Raw genomic sequence first — 23092 nt, 5'->3', positions numbered from 1 at the left:
TGAACTCTAAGGGGCCCAGTGCTGTTCAACAGCCAAATGCTATGCAGATGTCTTTATTCCACACTCGCATTTACCTGCACTTGCCTGTGTGGAAATCAGAGGGTCAAAGGAATGGGAAGTGCTCTTTTTGTAACTTCGCTGCCTTGAGTCCAGGGAAAAGCTGCTTACGAGTCAACTATTAATTCTCTCTCCCCATAGCAACGAGTCTTCTCTGAAGCTCTGGGTTAATGATTCTTCTTCTTCTTCTTCTTCTTCTTCTTTTTTTGTTTTCTCCTAAAGATTTTATTTATTTATTTGACAGAGGGAGAGAGGTCACAAGTAGGCAGAGAGGCAGGCGGAGAGAGAGGAGGAAGCAGGCTCCCTGCCTAGCAGAGAGCCCGATGCGGGTCTCGATCCCAGGACCCTGGGATCATGACCTGAGTTGAAGGCAGAGGCTTTAACCCACTGAGCCACCCAGGCACCCCTGGGTTAATGATTCTGAGGTTGTTTTCCTCGCGGGGCCAAACCGTACCTAATCTTTGGCATGTTGTATTCTTTAAGAATAACTGGACTCGCTCCAATAATTCTCCATTCTGGGGTTGTGAACCTTGCTCGGCCCGAGGAAACGGTGACTGTGTGGGGGTCCCTGGCTCCGTTCCTTCCTCCTCCGTGCCCCCACCCCATGGCCACGGCCACCTTCCCTTCACAAAGAGGAGAGACTCCTCTCCTCCCCCACTGAAGGGCCAAGCACGGATGCTGGGACCTAACAGATTATCTCCCTCACGTGAAGTTTAAGGATTTGTTTTCTGAACTCTGAAGGGGAGACTTGGTAAGGGCAAACCCCTTTAAATTGTTTCTCCGTGCCCAAGGTTAGTTAGTGGCGGTGGGAGAAACGGATTGAAGGGAGATTCCCGACTGGTCCCTGGAACCCCAGGCTGTTTATGGCTGCGGTGCAGGTCACACAGAGGCTGGGGATGGAAGTCTGGGAGCCAGACACCGCTCACGGGTGGTCTGGGCACTCTTGAGAGAAGACCAGCTGACGGCCGGGAACTCACCGAAATTCAAAAGCCAGCTCGCAGAGGCCCACTACCAAGAGTCCCCCAGCTCGATCCCTCCCTCCCCTCAATCTAGCACATTTGGTGCAGAGTTTGGGAACACAGTGGTGGAAATGCTTTGCATAAAGGAGTGGGTCACTGTTCTGCAAAGGTTCCACTGTGCCGTAGGAACAAGTTCACTTTTCAGTGCTCCTATGTGTAAAACAGAGATTACATGTACCGTCGGTAATTTATGCCAAGAACCCAGAACCCAATTTAAAGAGACCAGACCTTCCAGACAGAAGACAAACACTTTTGTGCGTACATAAGAGTGAAAACGTAAGGGAAGGTGTTGGTATGTCTGGAGCAGAAATTTCATCATAACCGCCCCGGCATTTCGCGGACCATTCAGACTGCAGAGATCTGATGGCCCAACAGAACATTTCCAACAGCACTGAAAGCCCGGTCTTCGCCTCATGATCTTGTCTTGCCTTTTCACACTGTCCTGAATTTTGCGTGTACTGTTCCCTTGTGTTTTGTCCCACATGTACTTTTAAAATGTTTTACCACATGTACTTTCGATTTTTTTTTTCTGGAACTATTCTGCAGGTGGAATAGGGGACAGCCACAGAATCGGTGTTTATGCTAGGCCGGGGTATGCAGCTGTACACTATCTCTGTCACATCCCACTCTATTGTCAGTGGTGCTGATAGTAATTTGGGCTGCTTGCAGTGTTTTGTTGCTACTTTTTGCTATAAACGTTCTCAGCGCCTTAGCAAGTTCTTTCCTTGGTATATACCCTGGGTATAGACAGGTTCTCAGTCTAGCTGAGAATATTGCCAGCACAGGCTGCTGCTCCCCTCTGCTGGCAGATGCTGGCAGATCCCCAAAGAGGAGGAGTCCCCCCCGCCCCATTCTTTCTCTGTCCCTGTTCTTTGTCTATGGACCTTCAGGGGTTAGGAACATTCATTAAACTAGAGAAATGGGGGAGGTGGAGCTTTCTGGGCCATAGTATACTTTCAACTGTGGCCCGGAGAAACAAGCCAGACAGGCCTTGAGGCAGGATGCTTTGGCTCTGAGCATGGGTGTGAGGTGGGGGCGGTCCTCGACTGGACCCTTGGGTCTTAGGTGGCAGCCCCCCTGTGAGGTCACCACTGGGCTGCAGGACCTAGAAATTCAAACACAATGCAGCATGCCATTTTTTAAAAATTTTTTTATTTTATTTTTGTTCAATGTGTCCTGGGAGAGGTCCCCCAGCGGCCCAATATCTGGGGGCCTAGGAAGTTCCATCCCCCCATGACCTCAGATGTCCGGCTCCCTGCGCTCTCCAAGCCCTGGCTGCTCGCCGCCGCCTGGGCGATGGCCTCCACACCACACCGCTCGTGTCCGCAGTCTTCTCCCCCATGGGCACGTCTCTGCGGTGTGGGGAGGCCGCGCGCCTCAGGCAGTGAGGCTGACTCTCAGGTTCCTCAGGAACCTGCGGATCCTGCCCAGCATGGTGGTGCCTGAGCCCGAGCTGCCGCCGGAGAGGCTCCGCCCCGACTTGTGGGAGGTCCCGGAGTCCTTGGCGCTGGGGGCGTGGCTGATGCCTTCGTCGGGGGCGCGCCTGCCGCGCGCCGGGCTGCTGCGGCCCTTGTCCTCCTTGTGCTCCCGCGCGGCTCTGTGGCTGCCTAAGGAGCGGCTGGAGTCCGCCGGGGCGATCTTGTGCCCCCGGGCCTTGCGGCGGCTGTCGGCGGCCCTGCGGTGGCGGGAAGTGCGGGGGGCTCGCTCCTCCTCCCGGCGCTTGCGGGGCGGCCTTCCCGCCGGCTCCCCACTGCCCGCCGAGCTCGGCGCGTCCCAGAGGAGCTGGCCTTCCGACGCGTCCCGAGCGGCTTCTCCCGCAGGCTTGCCGGCAGCTCCGGGCCCGGCGAACGCCAGGCATCTGCCGGCCTCCCCCGCTGCGAACTCTGCTGCTGTCCCTGCCGCCGCCACTGCCGCGGCTGCCGCGGCCTCCCCGGCGGCCGCCGCCTCGGACGTGGCCCTGCTGCCGACTCCCTGCAGAGCCCCGGGCAGTTGGGGGCAGCGAAGCGAAGGTGGGCAGGCTGTTGGTTGTTGGGGGGTCCTGGGTGGTCTGTTCCCCGCCAGCAAAAGCTGCAGAGGTGGCCCCGGCCACCTCAGAGCCCTCGGAGAGGCTCCGGACACTGACCTGGTCCTGATCGATTATTTGGACATCTGCGCCTGCTGCGTTCCTGCCGTCGTCGTCCTCCAGCAGAGGCATGTCCAGCATGTCCTCTGCTCGAGCGGCGTCGGTTCTGCTGTGAGTGGGCACCGGCGGCGGCCTCAGTACCTGGATAATGCTCTCCCAGTAGGGGAAGAGGTCTTCCTGTGCATCCAGTGGGGGGCTCAGCCGCAGGTAGCAGGAGCGGCCGGTGGCGAATTTGAGGCGAAGCATTTGTTTTTCCCGGTCGTGAACAGAAAGCCTCACAAACTTCAAGGGAAGGAGCCTGGTGAGCTCCAGGGTGGTGGAAGCCTTGCGGCCTTTTCCCTTGGTGGCGTGGCCCTGGTCGGAGTACTGTTCACAGCCGGTGGCCGGGCGGGCCAGCAGCAGGACATCTGGGAGCGGGAGGCTGGGGCTGGTGGATGCGATGCCCACGGTCATCATTCGGATTCGGTTGTGCACGTCGACGACTTCCCCTCTTTTGGTGACCTGCACAAAGTCGCTTTCGAGCATGGGTGCGTATTTAAACAGGTCATATTCGCCCTTACGCAGTTGTCGCTGGAGTTTCCCCATGGCGGTGTTGAACAGGCCCACCCTGGAGGCGCTGTGGGCGGTGTGATAAGGCGTCAGAGACTCCATGTTTTTGAGTTGGTAGCACAATCGGGCTGGGCCGGCGAGGGGTGGGCGTTGGTCTGGGGGCCGGTCCCTGGAGCTCCTCCTCCTCCTCGACCTCTGTTGGGTTGGCAGAGCGTGCAGCCCCCCTCCTGCTGCACGCGGCTGGCTCTGTGGCAGGGGTCCCAAATCCACCCCGCGCCCCACAGGACACAGGCCACAGGCCACAGGCCCCCGCTTTGTCTCAGAACCTCCCAGAGACAGGGGTCAGGGTGGGGGGGATCTGAGGGTGACCGAGGGGACGCTGGTGGGTGCTGGGATTTCAGTCTAAAAAAACGAGAAGAGCTTGCAGTTTGTAGTGTGAAGTACAAACTGAAGTCTTGGTGAGAGACTAAGCACTCTCTCAGCCTGCACCCCTGAGCGGCCCTATTTATACTCTGCTGCCCTCTGTGACCTGTCACGCTGTCTCATACCCCTTAGTGACACCCCCCCTCAGGGCAGGGCCATCATCCTCCCCCCAAATGTCCCATTGCCCCCACAGAGGACAGGCCCACCCTGCCAGGGACCCAGGCAGGTATCCAAATAAAAATGTCTTCAAATGGAACAATTTTGTGTGGGGAATTTTTTTTTTCCCCTCCTCCAAATTCGGAAGATTTAGCAACTGGACAAAATCCATGGGAATTACTATAAGATGATGGGTTGGTGCAGAGTGTGCAGCCCCCCTCCTGCGGCTCTCGGCTGGCTCTGTGGCAGGGGTCCCACATGGATGGAGGAGGCACCATCCATCTCTATGCCCTTGCAGGGTATATGGCATATGCTTGAGCCATTTGAGCTCTTGGTTTCGTTTTATCCAAGAACCCAGAATTGGCAGTCTTGACCCTTAACCTGTTCCTTCATAAGATTGCAGTAGACATGGCTGCTAGCAGCCATTAAGAGCCATTAATGATGACATTAAAAACGGCCTCCCTTGTGGGGCGCATGGCTGGCTCAGTGGGTTAAAGCCTCTGCCTTCAGCTCAGGTCATGATTCCCAGAGTCCTGGGACCAGCCCCACATCGGGCTCTCTGCTCCAAAGGAAGCCTGCTTTCCCCTATCTCTCTGCCTGTCTCTCTGCCTACCTGTGATCTCTGTCTGACAAATAAATAAAATCATTAAAAAACAAAACAAAACAAAACAAAACAAAAAAGGGCCTCCCCTAGGCACCGGCCGTGTTCTCCGCATACGACCATGAGAATCCCATCAGGTTTGGTACGGTTCCCACTGCCCCGTTTTATGAAGAGAGTGAGGGGACATCATCAGCCTAACTTCACAGAACTAATGGTCGTAGAGGCCATGTTCACGGGCAGGTCTAGCGATCGGATCCTAAAGCCTTGTTGGGAACCACCATAGTACTTCGCTCCACAAAGCTTGGGCCAGCCACAGGTTTTAAACCAGACTGATTGAAGACCTTTCTGCGGCACTGTCGGAAGTTGCAGGACTCCCTGCGTGTGTATGTGTTCTGGAGAGAACCTAAGACGCCACTTCAGACAGCGGCTGGGCAGAATGTTACAGGGGGGCATCTTGGTTCCTCCCCTCGCTTATGCTTCCACAAGCAGCCCATCTGTGGAAACCTGGTTATTGTCTCCTAAGACCCCCACCCCCACCCAGGTTTTCGTCCCTTCTCCTCCAGTGAAAGGAAGTGGGGGTCGCGGGGGGGTGCTGAGATGTCATCTGCGATTCCAAGAGCTTGCCAAGCAGCCTCCCTGGGCAACAGGAGTGCTTTGGAAGCAGCAACACCTGTGGGGAGCAAGTACCCTTGACCTTCCTGCCTTACTGCCCCTCCCACACAGCTAGCCGCAGAGTATGTGATTTCCAAACTGTTGCTTGAAAGTTCCAGAAGGATTTTCTGCTCCCAAGTCTCGTATCTCCCGGTTTGAGGTTTTGCCCGAAATCCGACATCTGGGATTCATTCCTTGAAAACCAAGGTCTTTCTGTTAAAACGCACCCACGTGTTCATCCGCAGGTGAAAGGACAAATGAAAGGTGGTCTAGCCATACAGAGGGATGTTCTTCAGCTGTGAAAAGAAAATGAGGTACTGCTACGTGCTACAACAGGGATGAATCCTGAAAATAGGATGCTAAGTACAGGAAGCCAGAGGCAAAACGGCCACATACTGTGTGATTTCATTGAGACGAAATGTTCCAGAAGAGGCAACTCCATAGCTACATGAGAGGCTGACTGGAGGGAGGGGAGTGTAGGGAGCGACTGCTTAATGAACAGGACCGGGATTTCCTTTGTGGGGATGACAATTCTGGAACTAGATAGTGGGGTGGTCTCACAGCATTGTGAACGTACTGAGTTTCACTCTCTCTCTACAATGGGTACGATGGTAAACTTGATGTTGTAGTTTCTCTCTCTCTTCCACAATGCACATATCCATTCCTGCTTGGAACCCTTTAGAAAGGTCAGTGGCGTGACTCAGCTTTCCATTTCCTCATCTATAAAATGGGGTAAGAGCTGCCGTGAGGATTCAACGAGATAATGCACGTGAAGTGTTGAGCGTATCGTGGAGCTCCATAAATCGTAGCTGTTGTAATCCTTCGTCCTCCGCTGGCCCTTCAAGCGTCGGTGCAGCTTCCTTCCTGAGAGCAGTTTTTGAGAAGACAAACTGAGACGCTTCTGGGGTTAGAGCTACTATGAGAACACAGAAGGATGCTCAATGGGCAAAACTGGCTTCTTCGGAGTCCCGGCTTCAGGCAGATCCGTGAACACACAGAGAAACTGAGCACAACCAGAGTAGGGGATGCAGCGAGAGGAAAGGCTTAATATGGGTTTGGGTTTCAAGGGTTTGTTCCAAGCCCATGGGGAGAAAGTGGGATAAAGATGGAAAATAGCATTTTAGCTCTTGGCAGAAAGTGCAAGTTTTAATTCCAGAGTCCCCTGGGGCCAGAATCCTTTAGAACGCTCGATTCGGAAAGAGGTGTCAGGCCAGATGTCAGGGAGAGGCAAGGGGACAAGGGTGAGGTCAGGAGAGAGGCTGGACTCTTCCAGGCCCTGCAGTGTGACGTCACCACCCCAGCAGGAGGCGGCCGCATGGAAGGACACTGGCTAAGCCCGTGTCTGATTCTGGCGGAGGCCCCATCCAAATAATTCTTCTCCCGGATCCTCCCAACCTTCCCTCTCCGTCGAATGTGAAACAAGATGAACCAAACAACTTGATGCTAAATACATAGTCATCTTTTTTTAGTCAAGGATCAAAACACAAACGTGGCCGCAGAAAATTAAACTGCTTTTAATGCACTTGGTAAAAGGAGCTTTCAGTTCCAATAACCATATCCAGTGTTATTTTTTGGATCAATTTTTTTGGCCATGGCCACCACCCACTTCCTTCCCCTCCAATTCATTGTCGGTGGCAGCTGAGAAAAACGGTCTTGAGTTTTCGTAACAGCTGATTGATGGGTGGCACCTACACCTACAACCAGAGGGTAAATGTGAGAAATTCCACACACCACCACCACCCCCCCCCCGACCCCTTAGAGAAACTAGATTATCTCCTGAAAGTGGGGGTAAACAGGTGCTATCACCAAGTGGATCTTTAGAGATTGGGCAGTGTCCCTGATGTGCAAGCAAAGCAGCAAAATCAGGACACTGGTGTCGCAGGGGTTAGCTTGAACCGTGCAGGAGTTCAGAGGAGCAAGCTCCCATTCATGTGCACAGGAGTCTGAACCTGGAATGAAGCTACTCTCTCTCCGAAGAGAGATGTTAGCGACAGAGCACCCCATTTCTATTTCTAGCCTGGTACGGATACCTTTGTGTGCAGGCAAAGAGCAATGGTGCCTGGTTCTTTTCAGACCTAAGGAATCCTATTCTGGAGATTCCAGAAAACTCGGCAGAGTACTTTTTTTTTTTTTTTTGAATTAGCACACCTAGCCCATCTAAAATGATTCTCTCCCTGTCTTCCTCCATTCTTTCCTTGTGTTTGAAACACATATAGCAGTCAGATACATATTTGGACATAATGGGTGTAGTCGAGTGACTACTTTCAGAAATGTACTGCGGCAGAAGGTAGGGTGTTGAGCTTAACAACGGGTCTACACTGTAGGCGTCTGTACATGCAAAGGGACCCATTTGTGATATTTGGCAATTCAGATTTTATTTCAAAACTCTATGCTAACACCAAACAGTTGGTCAAAGGGATATACTTGGTTGGCGCCGTGTTCTGGGGTTTGTCAGTGAGAAACTGGGTATCAGAAGCCACCAACTGAGGAACAGATTTTAAAGTCAACTATTTCACCCTGGGGCTTGTAAGAGCCTGGTTGGCCAGAGGGGGCCATTTTGTTGCAGTAAACTTAGATTGACCCTATGCAGTGAACTTAGATTGACCCTGCCCCTCCCAGAGGAACTTACTTGCAAAGCCTAGATACAGGGGTGGGCCAGGCCAGGTGAAGACATCCAATCAGTGGGGTGTGCATATATTTACTGAGGTGAGTTTAAATCCCATTGGCCACCTGTGTGTGGGCCGGGCTCAACAACCCCTCCCTATAAAAGTTTGTTTGGGAGGCTGAGGAGAGGGAACAATAGGGGACCTGCCAGAGCTGTCAGAGCCAGCAGAGCTCTATGTAAGAACTGAGCTGTCAGAGCCAACAGCTCTGTCAGAGCCGTGAGAGCCGCCAGCGGCCTTAGCCGCCAGGGGCCTTGCTACCACCGAGTTGCAGTCCCCCCGAAAACAGCCTTGCGGTTCCCAGCGGCCTTGCTGCACCGAGCTGCGAGTGGCCTTGCCACCCTGAGCCGCGAGGGGCCTTGTTGCTCTGAGCCGCAGCCCTGCTGTGAGGGGCCTCGCTGGAGCGGTGTCATTCTGGGGAGCAGCCTCATCGGTGCACGGCCTCGTCATCGTCCAGCGGCCTCGTCCGAAGCTGTCTAGCGGCCCCGTCCGGTGTGGTGGCCTCCTCTGGGGAGCAGCCTTGTCCCAGAGTGGCGTCATGGAGAGCAGAGTCTGTGTCATCGGGGTTGTTGTCCTCCTTGTCATCATCGCTGTCGTCGTCGCCTCTTCGCCGTCAGGAGTAGCCTCACCCAGGGAGCAGCCTCGTCCAGAGTGGCCTCTTCTTGGGAGCAGCCCTGTCCGGGGAGCGGCCCTGTCAGGGGAGCGACCTCGTCAGCAGCGGCCTTGTCTGCAGAGCAGCCTCATCCAGAGCGGCCTCTTCTTGGGAGCGCCTCCGACCAGGGAGGGGCCTCATCTGCAGAGCGGCCTCGTCCAGAGTGGCCTCGTCTGCGGAGCAGCCTCGTCCAGAGCAGCCTCATCTGGAGCGGCCTTCTTGGGAGTGACCTTGTTGGGGTCATCGTCATCTCTTTGTAAGAGATGGCCCCTACCAGTCAGTTTGATTTTTGATGCTTGGCACGAAATAAAGCTTTGTTTGATTTTCATTTTGTGTCAGTCTCGTTCCTTTGATCACGGACCCTAACAGGCTCCTCAAGGAGCAAAGGATGACTCCTGGGAGAATTCTTTTTTTTAAGATTTTATTTATTTATTTGGCAGACAGAGATCACAATTAGGCACAGAGGCAGGCAGAGAGAGAGGGAGGAGGAAGCAGGCTCCCTGCTATGCAGGGCTCGATCCCAGGACCCTGGGATCATGACCCTTTGAGCCGAAGGCAGAGGCTTTAACTCACTGAGCCACCCAGGCACCCCTCCTGGGAGAATTTTAAGCAGAACGCCCCTCTGCCCACAATGGAGGAGTGGGAGGTGGGGAAATGACTCACGTTCACCCACAAACCCATTGAACAAGAACAGAAACCAGCACAACACTTAAGTTTACCACGTCTTGGTTCCAATATTTATTATATCAACAGGTTAGGAATACTAGGATAAATAAGTAATATTTTCTCTTACAGAAAATTGTAATGTACTATTGAGTAGGATTAAACACTCTGAGGATTTCACAGAAACATCAGAATTTAAACAGATAGTAGCCAGAGTCCTGTGGCCAGTGTGAATGACCTCTCACAGCTCTCAATGCTTTGGGCCAGATTTCTACAAACATCCTCATGACAAACAATGCCACTAACATACAACAATGCTAAAGCCTCGGCATCACCGGTTTCAAATGTGTCTCCACTGAATGTGGTTGTGAACCGCGAGAGAAGGAAAATGGAATATTCTTTGGCTCTTCTGGCCTAGAAACAACTCCTGACCTAAGTCACCGAGTGGAGAGTCCTAGCCCTTTGGAAGTCGGACTTCCTGCTTTCTTCCTGTGACATTAGAACTGAGTTTGCGACAGAGGACCTGCAGTCACGCCCATGAGTTTTGCATCAATACCCTGATGCTGAAGGAAAGGGGGCCTTCTCTAGTGATGTGAAGTTGCCCAGCTCGCCAGCAGAATTCTCTTCTCCCGGGGTGGACAAGCTCTTCTGGCCACCTCAACATTCTGTAAGACACTGCCTTGTGGTGATCACCCCCCAAACTCTCAGAAACCAGATCCGAGGAAAATCACACCGGTGTTGTGTGCAACAAACACCAGGAGAGCACAATGCCTAGCTTGGACACAGCGATGCCTCGCACACAGTAATTCCGGTGCCTGATAGCAGGTTTGCTAGAAAGCACAACCCTGGCCATTGTACAACATTGCTAAATGTCATTCTCACTCCGTGTCCCCTGTGTGTGGCTGAGGCAGTGGCAGTGCAGGACGTGGCCCCACTCCATCCACCCAAGCTCCAGACACTTCTTCAGCATGAGTTCTAATGCTGAGAGTCCTGGTCTTGGTACAATCCAGGCAGAAGATGGGCAGGACCCTAACTGGGGCCCCTCTGCAGCATCCAAGAATAGCCAACATGTTAAGGCTTAAATCCTGGCATTGAGAGAAAAAGATGCCCTCATCCTGGTCCAGTGTCCACTCTGGCGCAGAGAGGGAAGGCCCAGCTGAGTTACCCAGAGCTCTTCCACCTCGATGGTTCTTCACAGCTGGGATGCGAGAGGGGCACAGGAAGTCAGATCTCCAATGGCTTCAGGGTTCGGGATATAGAAGGTTTCAATGAGGACTCCCCAGTTGCCCCCATACCACGATGGCTTAGCTCTGCAATGTTCCTTCTTTTATCTGTTGGATAAAAAGGTTTCTCTCATCTTCTGGAGTCCTCCCGTTCTGAGCCCGGACAATGCACGTGGGCCGGTGAAGGTTGAGCATGTATATCAGATGCTGCTTTTCGTTCTTGAGCTCCTCGATCTGGGCCTTCAGTTCAGCGTTCACACTCTCCAGCTTCTCCGACTCCTGGGGGAAAAGCAACATAAGTGTTAGGGATGGAGCCAAGGTTCCAGTACAGAAAGGCTGGCCTCGGAGTGCGGGAGGTCACTGCCATCAGGGTTCATCAGGCTGGGAACGGCCCTCAGGGAGGGAGTGCGGTGGGCTCCCCAGGGACAGTGTCGTCACAAAGCTGGGACAGCGGCATTAGGTCTGAAAGAATCCAGATCCTGGGGAAGCCTTTGAACTTGGGAGGCTTCTTCAGAGACGCCCTCGAGTTTCCACTCACAGTTAACTGCAGGTTGTGACTCTCATGGCAATGAACCAAGGGCTCAGATAACTCCTTTGTGTCAGTCCAAGAGCCCATGCGCAGCCCTCCTGGACCCAAGAGGGCCCCGAGAAATGCACACTCGTGGTGCTTAGTCTTTCCCGAGTCGCTAATTTCAGTGAGAAGTTCATCTCCCCAAAAGAAATGTACAAGGCAGCACACAAAATGTCTCCATTTTCACTGCCTCCCTGAAGCCATCACCAGAACCCCTGGGGACCTGCAGACCCCCGGTGGACACTCTGCCCTGGCCTGTCTACACTCGGGGGAGGGGACAAAGGCATGGGAAGGACTGTGCCAGGGCCCACCCCGCCTGCCTGAAGATGCTCTTCCTGCCTGAGCTTCTCCCTGCAGAAGGGGAGCTGTCAGAATGCAGGAGGGACCTCGGACGGGCCGCAGGATGAGCTGAGAAGGGAGGGAGTTAAGAACACAGAAGCACGCAGAGGAAAAAAAGAGTGTAACCACTGCTTGCAGATTAAGGAAATAACTTGTTTGAAGAGATTAATTAAAGGCTTTTCATACTGAGCCAATGAGAGCTGGCAGCTTCCTTCTCTTGGTAAAACGGGTGAGGGAGGCTTCCTTTGACTGGGCTGACAGATCCTGCAGCCTGGAAGGGGCCAGACATGTGTGGACGGGCCAAGCCTGCCGGGAATCTGGGCAGCAGACAAGCTGTGGTTTTTAATTCACACACCTGCTTCTTCTACACCCAGAATCCCCTTGGAGGTGCTAACAGCTTTGTCCCCCTCTTGCAGCAACTGGCTTCTCACTACCATCTACACATCCTTCTGGGCAGGGGCCTTTCTGACTCCCCTTGCGATGGCAAATGAGGTTGGTGGGGGGCAGGCACGAGCACGAGGAGGGGTGAGGCAGGGACAACTCTCTCTCTCTGTTTCTTTCTTCAAGATTTACTTGTTTATTTTAGAGAGAGAGAGAGGAAGTGGGGTGAGAGGCAAAGGGAGAGAATCCTCAAGCCGACTCCCCGCTCAGCACACAGCCGGCCTAGGGGCTGGAACCCAGGATCAACCGCCTGCCGCCCCGCCCCGCCCCGCCCCGCCCGGACTGCAGGCACGGCAGGAAGGACTCACTTTCTGCAGGCACTCTGTCTTCTCCTTCTTCTTGTTCCGGCACTTGGCAGCTGCTATCTTGTTTCTTTCCCGACGCCTCTTTTTCCTTTCATCTTCTTCAGGAGCTACCTATAAAATTCAAGAGACCGCATGCTTCATGGGAGGCAGAAATTGCAACCCATCTTAAATACGGTGCCTTTCACTGCAACAAAAATGGCAAACCAGGACAGCCTCCATGAGAGGAGGACTGAAGAAGTCAAGTCCTGCATGAAACCTCTCCACATGTACTCGCAAAGGACGACTGCAAATCGAAAACTGCTGGTTACAATTACATTGACAATACAAGGGCGCCTGGGTGGCCCCGTGGGTTAAGCTGCTGCCTTCAGCTCAGGTCATGATCTCAGAGTCCAGAGATCGAGCCCCGCATTGAGCTCTCTGCTCAGCGGGGAGCCTGCTTCCCCGTTTCTCTCTGCCTGACTCTCTGCCTACTTGTGATCTCTGTCTGTCAAATAAATAAAATTTTTAAAAAATAGTTTAAAATAATTACATTGACAGGAGCACCTAGGTGGCTCAGTGGATTAAGCCGCTGCCTTCGGCCAGGTCATGATCTCAGGGTCCTGGGATCGAGCCCCACATCGGGCTCTCTGCTCGGCAGGGAGCCTGCTTCCCCCTTTCTCTCTGCCTGACTCTCTGCCTGCTTGTGATCTCTCTGTCAAATAAATAAAATCTTAAAAAAAAAATTACACTGACCATACTAGTCAGTTAAAATTCAGTTTATCTGAAAAATACATTTGGATTCTGAAATGAGTGGGATATTCAAATTGAAATCTATCAGTAATGACTGTAATCCCCTGGAGCAGAAAACAGATTCTGTTTCGTTTCCTTTCCCCTGGATCTAGGAATGACGTCAGGAACATTGGCTAGCCGGCCACCTTTTCTCTCCTGCCTCTTCTTTGATTTGAGACCCAGGGCACCCCATTCACCTCTGTCTTCACTCAGAGCATGAAAGCACCTCCTTCAGGAATTCCAGAGAAGCCCGTGAAGCTCCCGGAAAAGAGGAACCCAAGCATATTCCCCAAACAAAGTGGCATTATCGGCCTGGGCCTTGGTGCCACCTGTGGACGGTGACCAGGATCCAACCAGTGACTCAGCCAGCAAAGACCTACCAACCTCTTCCTCTGCGCCCCACCCTGAGGCAGCCGTGGGGCTCCTCAGAGAACAAAACCCTGTCCTGCTTTAGGATCCGGCCCTCTCTGGAGGTTGGCTCTGATCGTGACTGATGGGAAACCCACAAAGTTCAGCCGCAGGGCTTGGCTTAGAAGCCTGAGACTGCCCGGGATGAAGTACTCACGGTGGGCTTGAGTGGGTGATGGTCTAGGCAGCTAACGTCAGACCTTGTTGTGTCACCTGTCGCTGCCCCGGACAGTAGGTAAGGGCTCCCCAGGGAGCCACACCTCAAATCAGAGAAATCCTGGGGCACTGTAGTCACCTCAGACCCATCTGATTACTAGTCCTTTGGCTTTGACGACACTGAGTTAGCTGCACAGAGATGGAAGTCCTCATGATTTAGAGAAACAAAGCCCGAGGGGAAAGCAGGGCAAGGGACAGTTTTATTTTTTACATTCTGGACCCCAGGACCGCACAGGCAGACATCTGAGTTTAAACTAAACTGGCTCTGAATCCCAGCTTCACCACTTATCAGCTGTGACACCCTGGGCAACTTACCATCCTCCTCTGAGCCTCAGTTTCCCTCACTTGTAAAATACGATCAATAATCTTATCAATCTAATGGTGTGGGGAGGAATATATATATAAAATTCAAATGCTTTTTACAGTGCTTAGCTTACAGTCAGTGCTACGTAAGCCTTAGTTACTATCATATTAACCTCACTGTTCCTCATCAAGAACTCAGCAATGGTGGTGCTCTCTACACAACCCCACAGGTGTTTGGGGGTAGTGGGAGAGGACTCAGGGTTTTCTCATATGAGGAAGTATTTGAAAGTAGAGCAAATCTCAGAATCATACACTGTCAGAGATAGAAAAGGCTTTAAAGAGCCATTCGGTTCAATCTCCTGACTGTCCTGACATGGAAATGAGGGACAGAGGGACCAGCAGCAGTGCATTCGGGGAGACCCAGGTATCACTAGTTCATGGTCACTAAATCAGCAGGCAACAAAGCTCAGGTGTAAACCCAGACTTTTGGCTCCCTGTCCTGTGTCCTCTCTGGGATGCACTGCCTCATTCTACCTTGTTGCCTTCCCAGAGGTGACTGGGACCTGGCAGAACAGGGTCCTGCTGCCCAAACACATGCATGCCCATCGGTTTCACAGGTGAGAATTATAGCAAACAAGGGGACCTGAATTTTCAACGACTTAGTTGGTGCATTCTCTTCCCATCAGAAGCACCTCCTTGTTATACTGAGCTAAAATCAGAAGGTCACCTAGTAAACACAGTCAGCAGATAAGCTGGGTGCTTTAAGGGGTACGGCCTCAGAGCAGGAGATATTCTGTCACTGGCTGTCCTCTGTATTGGACATCTGCTTCTTCCTCTAAAGAACTCTCCAAATACCCTTGCAAAATGCTTTTCTTTCTTCTATGGGGAGCCTACTACTTCCCATTACATCCTGTTATCTCAAGGTATTTAGAGAATTTTTTAAAAATTCCGTGTGTGCCCTATGGCCCACCTTGCACTGTCCAGTAGCAGACAAGGCGATGATGACATCCTGAGGTTAACGGAGCACAGGTGATGCCTCTAATGATGGCTTATGGATAAAGTGTCATGTGGAGCCCTGTGGCCAGTCACGGAGTGCTGCCCACCAGCGAGACCCCCAGCAAACGCCATGTCGTTGAAGCCTTAGATCAATCCTATGCAGGAGTCACTGTTACCACCACACCCTTTTATAGAATCATAAAGATGCAGAACCAACTTCCTTTTAAACTCAGTTCTTTCTTGGCCAGTTCTGCTACCCCTTGACCAAAGACAGTGGTCATGGCAGATGAGTAAGCCTGATATAATCCCGTCTCTTATCCACGAGGGAAAGGCCCACAAAGTAGCCCACAAAGACCTCCCCTCTGAGGTCCTCGAGCCACCACCGCACGGCCAGCAACCAGCTCTCAGACTTCTCACCACGCCTGTTACTCCAGGCGTCTTATGGAAGCGCGCCCGACAGGGAAGCGTGCAAGTGTTGGAGACAGAGGCGCCCTGGGAGCAGAAGCTGTTACCGGGGCTGTGAGCACAGCTGGCTGGTCCTGGCTCCCCAGGCTGGCTGCTGGGGTCCTCGCGGTGATGAACACCGTCACCACACTCTGAGCAGCCCCTGCCTGGAGCACGCCCAGCCTGGGGGCTGTACAGTGGAAAAGTGCGGAAAGAACCAGAGAGAACGCTGGGAACCTACCTCGGTTTTCGTGACTGCCATCTCAAGGGGTCTGCCGCTGACCGTGACCGACTCCAGTGCAGAGGACATCCGGTGACAGAGGTGCTTGTTCTGGATGGCGAACCTCAGCTCTTCCTTGACAAAGGGTGTCAGGTTAGCAAAATCCTCAAACACCAGTGACCCAGGAGGGGACAGGCAGGGGACGATGGCAGATGCACTGACTTCCGAGGCAGAGACCTGGCCTGGGTGTTGAAGCATCATCTTGCTGAAAGAAATATGGAGACCCAAACTACTTCAGGGATTTGGGGCGCGGGACCAAGTCTCCCCATATCCGCCGCACTCCCTTTGGGCTTCTGTGTTGTTTTCATTTTATGCCTCCTCCTGAGGAAAACAGGTTCTTAAAGCACAAAGCTCAGTGATGTGCATAAAATGCCTCCTTGAAATGTATAAAGGGTGGCATTTCAGGCTACTCTGAGTTCAAGAAGGTGTTAGTTTTGGCTGGTGCGCATATACGCAAATGTAGCCTCAAACAGTCCTGAAAGAGGAAGAGCATTTAAAGAAAAAAACAAAACAAAACAAAACAAAAAACCCAACAGTGAGACTCTTATGTAACCCCACTTTCAGTCTCCGTTTTGAAAAGAAGCTTGGAAGGTATTTGAAGCGAAGCCAACTCTGTCTGTCCATGAATGGAAGTAAGAATGACGGCCTGGGGACCCTTGGATTTAGCGAATTAACCTCTGAAGCTTCTTCCTCAACAATTTTGATCCAAGTCAGTGAGAATGAGGACAGCAACCGCAGCCAGCACGTGTGTTTCTTCAGCCCAGTATGGCAGGGCCTGGGGCTGGGGTGGGAGAGTCACGTCACAAGGGACCAGTAGCCCCTTCTTTTTTTTTTTTTTTTTAAAGATTTTATTTATTTATCTTATAGAGAGAGATCACAAGTAGGTGGAGAGGCAGGGAGAGACAGAGGGGGAAGCAGGCTCTTCGCCAAGCAGAGAGCTCAACATGGGGTTCGATCCCAGGACTCTGAGACCATGACGAGAGCTGAAGGAAGTGGTTTAACCCACTGAGCCACCCCGGTGCCCCCAGTAGCCCCTTCTTAAGGTTAAGACCGCTGAAGCAAAAGACCTCAGAGAGAAGCAAAGCAAGGAACCAAGAATTTGGGCCTCTCCCGGGGGGGTGGTGTTCAGCCCCGTGGTGTCTGCAAAGGCTGGGGCTGGGGATCGAAGGGAACCTGGGACCGGCTCCAGCATTGAGGGGCAGTGTGACCTAGACCGAGTCTCAGTCTTCATCTGGCCGATGGCTGAGAGTGCCTGTGGCATGGGGACTGGGTGTCTTTACTGTTGCTGTGCCCAGAGCTGGCCCAGCACCTGGCACCGGCTGCTCCCAAGGTCTGCTGTCCCCCGCAGACTGCCCCACTGAGTACATGAAAGGGGGAAAGACAGGGTCAAGTTAACCGGTCTCTGAGCTCTCATCTACCTCTGTCACTCGGTGGCCCAGGGAGCCGAAAGGCGCAACGGAAGGAAAGGGAAGGGAGGAAGTCGTAAGAGGCCCACAGTTCCAATCTGAAGAGCCCCCCACAAATCTCAGCCCGCTGGGCCCTCCTTCCAGCAGCAGCCGTGCCCCTTATCCCTGCAGTCAGTTGTCCAGGTATGTGGGGACAGTCTAGGCACACTGTCCCCTGGAGTGTCCTTCTCAATCTGGCCCTGTGCAGTCACTGGCCCAGTCTAGTAGTAGCCCTTTGGCGTGTGACTAACATTTAACGAGTGTCTCCTTGACACTAGAAACCTCACCTGCATGATCTCATGTAACTCTCATGAGAACCCCGCGCATTAGGTCCTAGCCCCCTTTTGCGGATCAGGTAACTGAGGTTTAGACCAGCTGAACACCTTGTTCAAATTCACAGAGTCGGTATGAGCAGCATCAGGACTTGCATTAGGTCTGACCCCAGATTTCACACCCTGAACTTATAGAATATAAAACACTATTTACATGGCAAAAACCAAAAAAGCCAGAGCAAACCTTTCTGGCGGGGTGAGGGCTGGCACGGGCGGGTGGTGGTCCTGTTACAGAAGCGGCGGAGAGGAGAAGCAAGCAGAAGCAGGGAGCCAGGGGGAGAATGCACTCCGTGCGACGGACGGCTGGTCTTTCTGTGTCAGCCCGCACACTCTGGTTCCATTTCCAGAGCCCTAATGGGTCTTTGGTCCATACAATCCTTAGACTGGGGTCAGATGATCACAGATTTGAGGCCCACTTACGCATCATCACATCTCCCAATGCCTGTTTTTTCCTCCATAAAAGAAGACTAATGACCAATCACCCCATTTTTCCAGAGTTGTGCAAGGAGTTGAGAAAGTAATACATGAACGTGCCCTGGGAAATACAAAACAACGGGGAGGCCCCCCCCCGGGTCCCTCCAGCCCAGGGGCCGGCTCTGTGACAGATGCTAGGCAGGGTCCCGCTGGCAGGGTGGCTGGTCATTCTCCGTGATCTCAAACACTTCGGAAGAGATCACCCTGACCTCTGAACGGACTCCCCCTTACGATCTGAAAAACACTGATGGAGGCAAGAATGCCAGGCCATCAGTGCCACCACTGACTGTTCAGAGAAGTCTGGGAAACAGCTGTCATTTTCTTCCCAAAGCCCTGTGTCGTGAGCTAGATCCCAGGCTCCTCTATCAGTTTAATTGCATCATGGCAGGATGAGGGGAGGGTCCTTCTCTGGCCGGTGATCAGCTCTGAGAAACAGCCTCCTGAAGCCCTGAGGCTTAGGATTCTCCTGTGCATTCATGTTTTCCCTCCCTTAACCAACTTGATTAAAAACCCTGTAGTTCTGGGATGGAATTCAGAGCTACCACTGGAGGGCCTTTGTTTGGATGACCGGATGGCGCTCCTCCACTTCGGTAGTCTGAATTTGAGTGTAGTTCTATTTCACCCCCCAGCTAAGTTTATTAATTATCTCACGGGGCTTGGGGTCTGCTGTTTGGGACTGGTTTTTTCCTTTTTTAGTTTAAAGTCAACCATCCCGATGAAAGTAACAAGAATGTCAGTGGTATGGAATGTTTTCATGAAAAGCAATGGGTGGGCTTACTTGGGGGGTGGAAACGGATTGTAAAAATGCTTTAACAAAGCCTTGCAGAAAGGAAATCAGTTACATCTGTAGAGATCTGAGCTTTCTCTGCATTCTGCTACAGCTTAATTTCTTGAGATACTACTTTCTAGTTACCCCTTGACTCATTCTCTTAAGGTCTGATTCAGCCCAGGCTCAGGCTGTACCTCTATGAGGAAAATGAAGTTAAAGCTTCAGACAACTTTCTGGAAGTCGAGACCTACCAACATTCCCCCTCATTGAAGGACAAAAAAATCTCTTTGGGGATTTTCTGAGTTGGCTTTCTACATTGATCTTAAAACTGTCCAGACTTGCTACAAAGAACCTCCATTTTACTTTTGCTTCATTATCTTCAATCAGAAACCATGTCATATCTTTGGCAGTTTCATCATTTTCAAGAAAGTGAAACTTTACTCGTGCATTTCTTTAACTGGAAATTCAACTCCCAGATTTTATTTCCTAGCAGCTACAACTACGCTGAATTTTCACTTCTAATTTTCATCTCCCCGCAACAAGTGCTGTTCGTAAAACATCTCACAGTATAGGAAGCCGATACGGGTCTTTCACAAACTTCCTATCTTGGTCTTTCTCCCAGCCTATCTAAAAATTGAATAGGCCCATCACTGTGCCTGATCACTGGGCTTTTATCACTGATAAGCCACCCACACTTTCTGGGTCTCAGTCTCCTCATCTGTAAAATGAGGCCAATACCGCCTGCCCCCATTTCCTCACGAGATGGTCAAGAAGATGATACAAGAGTCACAAAGGCTGATTTATATACACACTGGATGGCCATTACTACTGTGATTCCACTTTTCCCATTTCAGGGGAACTCAAAATGCTGTTGTCAATGCATGTTAGCCCCATTAACCAGGGATTAACTGGAAGCTAATGAAATCCAGGTCACTTTTTTCTTCTTTTGCACTTTGGTTGACCCTGAGATCCCAATCTACCCCACTATTTATTTGCTGGTAAAAGCTTGTTTCCACTGCTCTCACGTACTTGAGAAATAACCAGTTCTCACACATGAAACCATTTCTAGTTTCTCTGGTGTCCTGGCTATGTACTTCCTCCTCCCTAGGCTGGGTGACACTTCCAACCGTTGACCCTGTTCCATGCTCAGCCAAGTGAAAACAGAAATCATGAGCTCTACATAATGGGGTGGAATGCCTGGTATTAGAGGCACGGAGGTCAAATCTTCATTTTGCAATTAACATGAGATCCAGGAAGGTGGTGACTTGCCCAAGGCCATAGAGCTGTGAGTGGCCCGGCCCTCACCAAGCTGTTGACCACTCACCCACTGCTCCTTTTGCTTCATCACCAATAGAGATCCAAACCGATAGGACCAACCAATAAGGCAAATGGAGAATAGAGCCACAGGCCAGGCAGACAAGCGGTCAGCAATCTTAGTAACCTGGTACCCACAACAGAGGCAGCTTTGACACCACTGAAACAGGGAGGGAGTACTGAAGAATGAGAACAATGGAGAGAAAGAGCCAAGAGGGATACAGAGAGGGGTGGGGTTAAGACAGAAAGGATGGGAAGGCTCCAACAGCTGCCACACAGGTGCTGGGGTGCTCTACCCTATCCACAACGTCAGCCTGGAGTGTGACCTGTCACACTGTCCTTGAAACCACCCAGATGGTAACAACCACAAACCTCTCTGCTACTCCAGTCTTTGTCCAGGATATCCTCAAGGCGAGAGTCTATATGTCGTAGAATTAGTCTATACCAAATACTAAATACAAAATAAGAAGGGTAGTAATAACAACTTCTCCTTCATTTAAAGATGGGGAGCTCCAGGGCGCCTGGGTGGCTCAGTGGGCTAAAGCCTCTGCCTTCAACTCAAGTCATGGTCCCAGGGTCCTGGGATCAGCCCCATATCCATCGGGCTCTCTGCTCAGCAGAGAGCCTGCTTCCTCCTCTCTGCCTACTTGTGATCTCTGTCAAATAAATAAATAAACTCTTAAAAAAAAAAAAAAAAGATGGGGAGCTCCCGCAACAAATGGGACTGTCACCCACAATGAAACAGGTGCATTGGGGGAGACTACCAGAATTTTCTATCACTCATCACCACCCACCCCCCCACCCCCCTCACCCCCTCCACCTCCCTCACCCCCCCCCACCACCACCCAGTCCCCTTCATCAAGGGTTTAGCAACACCCTTATTTACAAGGAGGTAAATGTGATCTGGGTAATAAAATTCAGGAAAAGAAAATGGTTAGGAGGAAAGTAAGTAAGCAGATGACATGAAAATGGGGTGTGGGGGATCAGAGGAGAACCAATGCAATGGAAAGAACCTTAGGAAGGGAAGACATGACCCATAGAGAAGTCTCCTCCCCCTCACTGCCTCCAAAGCTGGTCAGTGACATTAGACAGAGACCCACCATCCCCCAAGTCATTCAAGGCTCTTCATGGGTCCCCTTTCTTTTAGTGACATCGCCCTGGAATCTGAAAAACTTCTGCCAGAGAGGACCTTAATGGTCATAGTTCCAACCACCACTTGGTACTTCCAAACAGGCCGAGGGAGCCAGCACTGGGCCCTGGGCGCCCACTTCTCTCAGCTGGGGAAACTGAGACTCAAAGACAAGAAGCGCAGTGTAAGCTCTCAGGGTCCCGGCCACTAGACCACGAAGGCATTCTCTCAACTATCTGCGCGGGCTTCTCACCCTTGCTTCCTCCAAGGTGCGAAACGCAGAGAAACCCGCAGACCTGCCAGAGGAAGAGTCACAGGTACGAGAGCAGAGCGAGTGAGAGCCTTGGGACCAGAAGTCTCCCGCTCAGGGGCTGGACACCAGCCTGTGCCGGGAAGCCTCACCGCCTTCCACCCCTGGGCAGCAACGCGAACGCCCGCCACCTCTAAACTTATGCCAACTAACTTTTCGCTCCAGGCTCCGGCGCGGTCCCGCCGCCCAGCGCTCCAGGGTGCCCAAGGCGACCCCCAGCGGCCGCGCCCGCGACCCCGGCACGACCGTCCCTTTCCCATTCATTCGGTCCCGCTCCTGAGGCAGCCCTTCCGCCGGCAGCCGGCCTCGGTGCCTCTCCGCGGGGCCCGGAAAGGCTGGGCTCGGGAACGGCGGTGCCGGGCACGAAGCGAAGGATGAGTGGGACAGCGAGCTGGACAGCCTCGGCCACCCCCGCGCACCCACCTCCCCACGCCAGCCCCAGGCGAGATAAGCGAGCGTCGAAGGCGGAGAGGAACGGGGCTCCGAAGCCCGCGGAGGAGCCGGAGCCCGCCCTCTCCGTCATTGGGAACCCCTCGCGCCCCAAGTCAAAAGAGAAAGTTCTTTGGGAGAAACTTTCCGAAGCGCCGAGGAGCAGCCTTGCATGGGAGAAGTTCGGCCAGAGTTCTTTCGCAGCCAGAGGCTGGAGGCGCGGATCGGGGACGGGCGCAGGGGTCGCGGGACTGGTTATTAGAGAGGCGCAAAGGGAATGAAAGCGGGCCACCCTCGCCGCGCTCACTCACTCGGTTCCAGCGCTCACCTCCGGTCTCCACGCAGGGCGGCCAGGGTCCAGAGGGCGGGCGGGGTCGGGGCGGGGTCGGGCAGGCTGTCTGCGGGGCAGAGGGGCGAGCTCCGAGGACGCACCGCCGGCGCGCGGACTGGCGGGCGGGTGTGCTCGGGTTCGGGCGGCGGCGCCGGGAGAGCGCTGGGCACTGCGCGCCTCGCTGCGTGCGACTGTGGCTCAAAGCGCGTTGCATCACCCCTTTTATAGCCCTCGGGCTGGCGGCGAGCCAGCTTACTCCTGGTTACGAGTCCCAGGCTGACGTAATGCTATTAATAGCTTCCCCCGAGAACCAGCCGAACTAGGCTAGGCTGGGAGGAGGGATGGAGGAGGGGCCAAAGGGGGAAGGGAGGAGGGGGACTGGTGATGCAAGCTCGGGGAGGAGCCGGCCGCGACAAACTCTCCCGGCGTCTGGTTCTCGGACGCACACCCGCCCGCCCTCTCTCTCCATATCAGGACCGGAGCCGTCCGGGCGGGCCGCCAGATGTGCGTACTCGCCGCTGCGTGTTCCAGCCATGAGCCAATGGTGCCCAAGCCAGCGGCATGACTCCACTGTGCTGGCATCTCTCCCTCCGCTAGATTGGAGGACTGGGGGGAGATGGAGGGGCGGGGCCTGGCCGCAACCCAAACTAGGTGAGGCTGGGAAGCGGGCACGACCTTTCTCTAAAATGCGTGGTCATTTTCTGGGCCC

At 53.0% G+C, this 23092-nt stretch overlaps 2 protein-coding genes across 3 annotated transcripts; both read right to left on the bottom strand.

The window, feature by feature from the left end:
- Window positions 1–2289: 2289 nt before the first annotated feature.
- Window positions 2290–4302, bottom strand: LOC123393265 (protein FAM71A-like). Its single transcript, XM_045084737.1, is given in 3 exon segments — window positions 2290–2454; window positions 2457–3047; window positions 3082–4302. Coding segments are annotated over 3 exon segments (1524 nt in total). The 5' UTR covers window positions 3850–4302.
- Window positions 4303–9602: 5300 nt separating this feature from the next.
- ATF3 (activating transcription factor 3) lies at window positions 9603–22588 on the bottom strand. 2 transcript variants are annotated; one of them, XM_004756872.3, is made up of 4 exons: window positions 22364–22588; window positions 15812–16055; window positions 12439–12546; window positions 9603–11058 (listed from the first exon to the last, which is right to left on the bottom strand). In XM_004756872.3, exons 2-4 carry the CDS (start codon window positions 16049–16051, stop codon window positions 10861–10863), a joined length of 546 nt encoding a protein of 181 aa, XP_004756929.1. In that variant the 5' UTR covers window positions 16052–16055; window positions 22364–22588; the 3' UTR covers window positions 9603–10860. The 2 variants fall into 2 exon arrangements, with proteins under 2 accessions (XP_004756929.1, XP_004756928.1); XM_004756871.3 differs by having other exon boundaries at window positions 22381–22588.
- Between the last annotated feature and the right edge of the window lie 504 nt (window positions 22589–23092).

The sequence above is a fragment of the Mustela putorius genome, unplaced genomic scaffold (assembly GCF_011764305.1).
Source record: "Mustela putorius furo isolate JIRA1106 unplaced genomic scaffold, ASM1176430v1.1 tig00000785_pilon_pilon_pilon, whole genome shotgun sequence".
Classification (NCBI taxonomy): domain Eukaryota; kingdom Metazoa; phylum Chordata; class Mammalia; order Carnivora; family Mustelidae; genus Mustela; species Mustela putorius.
This window is presented reverse-complemented; position numbering and strand designations above follow the sequence as displayed.

Excerpts from the sequence above, each read along its gene's own strand:
- ATF3 (XM_004756872.3), bottom strand. The coding sequence starts at position 16,051 with ATGATGCTTCAACACCCAGGCCAGGTCTCTGCCTCGGAAGTCAGTGCA. Across the intron at positions 12,547-15,811 it reads TGGCAGTCACGAAAACCGAG|GTAGCTCCTGAAGAAGATGA; the intron begins GTAGGTTCCCAG and ends TGAATTTTATAG. Across the intron at positions 11,059-12,438 it reads AGACAGAGTGCCTGCAGAAA|GAGTCGGAGAAGCTGGAGAG; the intron begins GTGAGTCCTTCC and ends CTTTTCCCCCAG.